The sequence below is a fragment of the Orycteropus afer genome, unplaced genomic scaffold (genome assembly GCF_000298275.1).
Source record: "Orycteropus afer afer isolate SDZICR_OR568_19922 unplaced genomic scaffold, OryAfe1.0 scaffold00149, whole genome shotgun sequence".
In the NCBI taxonomy this organism is placed as follows: Eukaryota; Metazoa; Chordata; class Mammalia; order Tubulidentata; family Orycteropodidae; genus Orycteropus; species Orycteropus afer.
The window spans coordinates 3,626,324-3,634,922 of NW_006921736.1; the positions used below are offsets into that span (position 1 = coordinate 3,626,324).

The following is an 8,599-nucleotide window of genomic DNA, read 5'->3' on the forward strand; positions in this document are numbered from 1 at the left end:
TTGTGGTAAACTATAGTCAATGTCATGAGACAAAGTATATGTGAACTGCTGTATGGAAAGTGAATTTGCTCCGTAAATCTTCACTGAAATCACAATGAAAAAAAAAAAAAGAATAAATTCTAGAAATATGAATGTTAACAATAAACAAATGCTTACCAGCGGGGTATTATAGAACAGCCCATACCTCATGCGGGGGAGCAATGAAAAAACAGCTTCTCTGAAACATACCTAAGAATAAAGATATTGACAAGGTCAGACTACAATCTGCACCTTTTGCACCAAAACAGGACTTCTAGAAAATGAACATTAATTAATCTCAATTTTGCATTAAAACATTTTGAATAGCAAACCATTTCACTCAAGGGGAATAAAATTCGTATTTTTGACAGAGCTATGAAAATGAATATTTAAAAGCTACACGATAAATAACAATGAGGATTCAAATTATAAAAAAGGAAACTAAGAAGCCAGAAATCAATGGCAATGGTTAATACATACTCATAGTAAATATTTATTTTTATGAGTGAGTCATATGCACAAAACAGTATTTACAGATATTTCAGTAAAGTTTGTAGTACCCTTTTGGAATCATAAGTTTTCAAATGTACAACATCATAATCAGTAAATGCTTTCCATGTGTCAGAGAACAGGTCACCATATCCATAGGTACTCTGCAGATGGAAACACAAGAGAAAATTAGGGCACTGAAAGAAGACAATGTGGCTTTTCAAAGATACAATCCAATGCCTGAATTAGCTCATCAGTGTTAAGAACTAATTACGCTAAACAAGCTTATAAAACTCATATAAGAAAAATGTTTTTCCACCTTGGACATCATCTTGGGCTTGAACAAGTGCCTAATCTGATAAAATATCATCAGAAATAATTATGATGATTATAAGCTTGTTGTATTGATAGGTTCTATAGAGTCAGATCCAACTTATGGTGACCCTATGCACAACAGAATGAAACACTAGTTGGTCCTGCACCATCCTCACAATCACTGCTATGTTTGAGCCCCCTGTTGCAGCCACTGGTCAATCCATCTCGTTGAGGGTCTTTCTCTTTTTCACTGACTGTGCACTTTATTTACCAAGCATGATGTCCTTCTCCAAGGACTGGCCCCTCCTGGTAACATGTCCAGAGTATGTGAGATGAAGTCTTGCCATCCTCCCCTCAGGAGCATTCTGGCTGCATTTTTTCCAAGATAGATTTGTTCGTTTTTCTGGCACTCCATGGTGTATTTCTTTCTTTCTTTGTTTTTTTTTTTTTTGTTACTACTATTGTAATTTATTTTATGTTGTTGTTGTTATGTGCCGTCGAGTCGGACCCGACTCATAGCGACCCCTCTTTGGGTTTCCGAGGCAGTATCACGACGGAAGTAGATTGCCCCATCTTCCTTCTGAGGAGTGGCTGGTGGGTTTGAACCACCAGCCTTCTGGTTAGCAGTCAAGTGCTTTAGGCACCATGCTACCAGAGCTCCCAAGTTATTTTATAGCATATGGAAATATTTTAAAAACTGAACAAGAAAACTGAGGCAGGGGGCTGCTTGTATGGCCCAGAAGAACAAAGCATGTGGGCAGGGAGGCAGGGCAATTCAATGGTCACTGGGGCACCTGAGTTTTCCTGTTTGTCTAAGACATCAGGCATCTGGCAGCTCCTTTGGGCTGAGATGATCATTCTACCTGCTGTCTGATAGGAACTGGCTTAGGGGTGAGGTGGGTCTAGTATGGGGCATGGAACTGAGCTGGGTCTCAGAGATTCCAGGCTAGAGGGGCTGGGAGAGGCCTTGAAAGGCATAAAACTTGTATATTTTCTCCCAAGAAGAAAAAAAAAAAAAAAGATGGTGGTTTTGGCTTTGGAGGAGCAAGGAATATAAGGAGAGGGAAGTTCCCCACGCTGCTGCCATTGCTCTCTGACTGGCTTTTGAGGCAGGAAACCCTGGTTTGCAAATAGGCAGAAGGTTGTAGATCAAAACTGTCAAGCTGTCAGCCTCCAAATTTCCCAGTTTAGTGGTGGTAGTGAAGTGAAAGGTTAGGAACAGTCTCCTGAACAGTTGCCAGATGTGGTCTCCTGCCTGTAGCTCTTCCCCATCATGGCTTCCAGGCTTCCACTGACCCCAGAACAGGGGTTATGTTCAGACAGGATGTAGCACCCTTGCCTCCATGGAGTAAGCATGGGAGCTGGAGGGTCCTTAGCGATCAGATATCAGGTACCCTATTCTGCCCCTCTCCCATTTTATAGGCGAGAGACTGAGATCCAGAGAGGCAGGGTGACTTGCCAAAGTCACAGAACTAAAGGACAGGAAAGTTTCCATACTTCTCACCCGGTGTTCTTTCTAACTCTCTATTACAAATTCCCCCTCACTCATTCTGTCCTTCCTTTCATCTGTCCTTTTATTGGTTTGTTTGTTTTTACTGTCCATCAATCCATCCATCTATCCATCCATTCAATAAACATTTACTATTGAGTCTCTGATATGTGTCAAGTCTTGTGCTGGGCTCTGGGACCTCACTTGGGGTGGAGGCACTGACACAAATTTATCTCAGGTCCTAGAGAGTTTGGGATGTTTAGACAGAAATCTGTAAAGAAGACTCAGAGCAGAGAGGGACCAGATACCATTAGAGCAATCAGGAAAGAGTCAATGTGGAGAGGAAAGCTGAGAGATTCCTGCAAGGTATAGTGTGAAGAATATATGTGTGAAGAGGAGAGTACTGAACAAAAAGTGGTTCAGTGTGGCTGGGGTTCTGGGAATGAAGGGATGGGTTCAAGAGAAGTGGAGCAAGTCTAAGGGCATGGAGGTCCTCTGGGCAAGGTGAGGTGACAAGCCATAGTGCCACATGACTGGGACCCATAGGTGTTTTCCACATTGTTAGGCATGTTAAAGATTATACCAATTACCTTATGTATGTGAAAGCTGGACAATAAAAAAGGAAGACTGAAGAAGAACTGAATATAACAATTCCATGGTATATTTAATATTCCTCACCAATACCATAATTCAGAGGCATCAATGCTCCAGTCTTCTTATTCATCGTCCCGCTTTTGCATGCATATAAGGCAACTGAACTCATGGCTTGAGTCAGGTACACCTTAGACCTTAAAGCGACATTTTTGTTTTTTAACAAAAGTTATTTTGCAGCAGATTTGCTCAATGCAATACATCATTTGATAATTCTTGAGTGCTGCTTTCATGGGCATTGATTGATTACAGATCCATGTATACTGAAATCCTTGATGACTTCAATATTTCCCCCATTTAACATGATATTGCTTATGGTCCAGTTGTGAGAAGTTTTGTTTTCTTTATGTTGAGGTGTAATCCCTACCGAAGGCTGTAGTCTTGGATCTTCATGAGTAAGTGTTTCAAATCCTCTTCACTTTCAGCAAGCAAGGTTGTGTCATCTACATACTGTAGGTTGGTAATGAGGCTTCCTCCAATCCTCATGCCACACTCTTCTTCATATAGTCAGCTACCTGGATTACTTGTTCAGCATACAGATTGAATAAATATGGTGAAAAGATACAACGCTGACACACACCCTTCCTGATTTTAAACCATGCAGTATCCCCTTGATCTGTTCACACGACAGCCTCTTGGTCTATGTACAGGTTCCTCATGAGCACAATTAAGTGTTCTGGAATGCTCATTCTTCTCATTATTATCCATAATTTGTTATGATCCACACAAATGAATGCTTTTGCATAGTCAGTAAAATACATGTAAACATCTTTCTGGTAATCTCTGCTTTCGGCCAAGAGCTGACATCAGCAATGGTATTCCTCATTCCAAGTCCTCTTTTGAATGCTGTTTGAATTTCTGGCAGTTTCCTGTCTATGTACTGTAACCATTTTTTAATTATTTTCAGCAAAATTTTACCTCTGTGTGTGTTATTAATGATATTGTTGGATAATTTCTGCATTCTCTTAGATCACTTTTCTTTGGATTTGGCACAAATATGGGTCTCTTCCAGTTGGTTAGACAGGCAGCTGTCTTCCAAATTTCTCGGCATAGATGAATAAGCACTTCCAGCATTGCATCCATCTGCTGAAACATCTCAATTTGTATCTCATTAATTCCTGGATTCATTTCTTACCAATGCCTTCAGTGCAGTTTTCCATATAAATGTTTTCCATGTGTCAGAGAATTATAAGGTTAACTTGGTAAAAGTGTTTTGTTTTTCCATCTCTAAACCATTTTATTCTCACATTTTATAAAGGCACTTCTCATCATTTTTTACTATGAACTTTCTATGCAACCAAAGAGTCACATAACATACACAGACACCACCATTTATACACACTCTGGTATGCTCAGTGCATAAAAGCCATCAAGGTAAATGGAATGTACTTTTGGAAAGGAATTCAGAACAAGAAAATGACTTCAGATTTTCAACATTAAAAATAAAATGCATGAACTCTATGAAATAATTTTCCCACTGACTACTAAGTAACTGTTCTGGTTACCTACTGCCGCTCTGACAAGAATATATATACCACAAATGGGATGGCCTTAACAAACAGGAGTTTATTCTCTTACAATTTGGAGGCTTTAAGTCCAAGTTCAAAGTGCCAGGCTCTAGCGGCTGGGTGAAAGGCCCTCAACCTGGGATCCAGCTCTGCCTCCTGCTCCCGGCCCACTGAAGCTAGAGGCGTTTCTTCACTCAGACACCTGCTGGCTGCTTAAGGACATGGCTACATGCAGGGTCCTAGCATGCCATATGCTCTGCCGGCATTGGGACTTACACTGAACTTGAATTAATGGCCTGCTGTGTGGTTTGGTAACATCAGGACTGTGCTTTTTTACTTGCCAACCTTGGGTTTGTCCACCTCAGCAGCCAGCAGCTGTCTGAGTGAAGAAACACTCTAGCTCCAGTGGGCCGGGAGCAGGAGACAGAGCTGGACCCCAAGGTTGAGGGGCTTTCACCCAGCCGGTGGAGCCTGGCACTTTGAACTTGGACTTAAAGCCTCCAAACTGTAAGAGAATAAACTCCTGATTTTTAAGGCCATCCCATTTGTAGTATATTCTTGTCAGAGTGGCACTAGGTAACCAAAACAGTAACATATGTAATAATTCCAAACTAACATTAGTAATAATAGTAACAACAACAATAAAAAGATCTTATTGTTGCTAATGTCCCAGGTACTATTCTAAACACTTGACATTATTAATTCATTGAACCATCCCACCACCCTAATGAGGTAGGTGATATCATTATCCCAATTCTACAGATGAGAAAACAAAGACACAAATTTAAGTAATGTGCCTACATTATAGAGCTGGTGAATTGCAGGGCTGTAACTAAACCTGGTCTGTTTGGTCCAAGACTCTGGGCTTATAACCGCTATACAACAGTTGCCTCTCAGTGGGAACAAGTTCTTTCTAGCACATTTACGAAATGCATTTCCTTCTTGAAAAGTAGAAAGTAGAAAGTAACTGAGAGCTCCTTCAGCTAAAGGAACAAGATAAGTTATTTTAAAAATAGTATAATTGAAATTGAAAAATTCAGTCAGTCAAACTAACATATATGTTATAGGGTTATACTCAAGGTGTACAAACCAAACCTACTGTCATCAAGTTGATTCCGACCTATAGTGGTCTCAAAGGACAGAGTAAAGCGCCCCATACGGAGTCAACACCCTAGGGTTTCCAAAGCCGTAAATCTTTACAGAGCAGACTGCCTCATCTTTCTCCCGCAGAATGGTTGATAGGTTCAAACCACTGACTTTTTGGTTAATAGCCCAATACTTTAAGCATAGCACCACCAGAGCTCCTTTCAAAGTGTACAGTTGGGTATATATTATGTTCATGCCTTTTCATTTTAATAGCATTCTTTTTATGAGATTTTGAAAATTGCATGTACATACTAGAATTATTTCAAAGTTATTGATAACTGTTAGATGTGATGAAAAGAAAAAAGTCTTTTCCTAGAAGTTTCTCCAATGCTGTTCTAATAAAGGCACTTCTCAAAACCATCTAAAATGAAACCTTCCTGCTCTAGCTCAATAATAAATAAAGGGCAAATAAAACAAATGATTCTAGACTTTTCTTGAGATAAAATACTTCAGATAAAATAAGATACCTTCGAAAGGAAAATTTAACAATAAAATATAATAATACTGACTGATCTCTTCTCAGGGAAACCATGTATTTTTCAGTAATAACCACCACTAAAAGAGGTTTCTTTCCCACATCCCTCAAATTCAAATGATCTGTCATGGGGGGAAGGAGAATTTTCTTCCTAGTCTCATGTCTAACAATATTTGCATATTCTTAAAGATTGCATAAAATTTCCTCCTGTGTACCTCTCAAATTTAAACATGCACATAACCTGTGACTTAGAAATTCCACTTATAGTAATCTGTCTCACAGAAATGCAAGGACAAGTAATCGTAAATATGTATGCATATGGAAAGAGTATTCATTGCAGCATTTGAATAAATAGCAAGAGATGAGGAAAAAACTAAACATGATCAGAGTAGGGGCAAGAGATAAATATACACATTGATGTATCAAATGTCTATAATATCCATCAAATCAAATATCATACAATCGCTAAAGCAATAATAACTCTAAACGCACTGACTTGGAAACATGCTTATGATATAATGCCAATATAGCAATATGAGAGTGTATATTTTGTGCAGGGATGAAAACAAACCCTGAGGGGCTTCAGGCAAGATGACAGAATAGGCATACAAGCTACCTAGACCCTCTACAACAAAGAAACAAAAAACCAATTGAAATGGATACAGATGATAATCCTGCAACACTGAGCTTCAAAGGAAAGAATAAAGAAGTAGATTAAATATCAACTAGGAGAAGAAACTGAATGAAAACAGTGCAAAAGGAAACAAATGGAGCTGTGGATTGTGGACTGGCCCAACAGTATGACCATTCTGAATATTTGCAAGTGGCATTCCAATTGGGGCAGCAAGCAGACAATAGGTCCATTTGCTGAGGACAGATGGCATGGGCACCTACGTTAGTGGCTAGTGACCAGAAAAGTGTGATATTCTCCTTATTCCCCTTGGATCCCACATCCTCCCAGTGAGTGGAGGTGTGGCCATCTCCCACTCCTACCCACATTCTGGACCAGCAGAAATTCCACCTTAAATTGGGTGCCCTGCCCCCAGCTGCTTTCTGGGCAGGCAGGAAATGGTTCCCGGACCAGGTGACTTTCTCCCAGCTGCCTTTTGGTCCAGCAGTAACTTTTTCTGGATTCAGGCACCCTACACATAGCCACGTTTTGGGATGGTAAGAACTTCTGGAAATAGGCACCTTGCTCCCAGCTGTCTTTTGGGGTAGCAGGAACATTTCAAAGGTCCAGGTGCCCTGCTCCCAGACATCTGGAATGGCAGAAACTAGCTCTAGAAATAGGGTCCCTACCTCCATACATCTCCTAGACCAGGAGGAACTCTGCCTGGGATCAGAAGCCCATGCCCCAGTTGCCTTCTGGGTAGGAAGGAACTAGTTCTGGGACCAGGAACTCTGCTCCCAGCCCCATTTTAGGGTTTCCAAGACGGTAAATCTTTACCAGTCTGCTGCATCTTTCTTCCATGAAGCAGCTGGTGGGTTTGAACCACCAACCTCTTGGTCAGCAGCCAAATGCCTTAACCACTACACAACCAGAGCTCCTTAGCAATCCTACTACTCAGCACATACCCTAGAGAAATAAGAGTTGTGACACGAACAGATATATGGAGCTCTGGTGGCATAGTGCTTGAGACATTTTGACTGCTGACCAGAAGGTTGGTGGTTCAAACCCACCAGCCACTCCTTGAAAGGAAGGTTGGGCAATCTACTTCAGTAGTGATACTGCCTTGGAAACACAAGGAGGGGTCGCTATGAGTCAGCTCCAACTCAATGGCAGTGTATTGTGTTGTTGTTATGTTCACTGCAGCACTATTCACAATAACAAAGGATGGAAACAATCTAAATGTTCATTAACGGATGAGTGGATCAACAAACTATGATAAGTACAAAATGATACATACACAATGCAATACTACACTATGTTAAAGAACAATGAAGAATCTGCAAACCATCTCATAACATGGATGAACTTAGACGACATGATGCTGAGTGAAATTAGTCTATCACAAAGGACAAATATTGTATGAGACCACTATGGTAAAAAGTCAAGAAAAGGGTTTCACAAAAAAAGAAAAATACTCTTTTATGGTTACCAGGAGTAGGTGGGGGAGGGAGGGTAACGAGAGGGTAGACATGCATTAACTTAGAAATAAAAAGAAAAATATAAATAAATAATAAAATTCTGGGATTAAAAAAAAAATCAATGTATCTTCACCCTCAAAACTTGCCCTGACATAATCTTTAGACCTTAAACCAAAAATATCCTCTGAAGTCTTAAAACCAAACAATAGTTTAGCTTAACCAGTAAAGAATGTCTGCCTTGAGCACTGTGCTTTTCTAAGATTCATCTATATGGGATGGAATTGCAAAAAGCAACTCAAAAAGATTAGACAGGAAACTTAGGAAGCAATGAACTTATGTTACTTTGGGAGGAACAACTCAGAAAAGGAGGGTGAGAGACTAGTTGCACAACTCAAAGAATGTAATCAGTGTCACTGAACG

General features: G+C 40.1%; 1 protein-coding gene across 1 annotated transcript in view; it reads right to left on the minus strand.

Moving 5' to 3' along the window:
- Nucleotides 1–8,599, minus strand: part of EOGT (EGF domain specific O-linked N-acetylglucosamine transferase) — an 83,485-nt gene that overhangs the window by 20,262 nt on the left and 54,624 nt on the right. The window contains exons 8-9 of the mRNA XM_007946056.2: nt 579–671; nt 157–228 (exon numbers count right to left, since the gene is read on the minus strand). Of these exons, the coding sequence (XP_007944247.1) occupies nt 157–228; nt 579–671 (165 nt within the window). The remainder of the gene's footprint in view (nt 1–156; nt 229–578; nt 672–8,599) is intronic.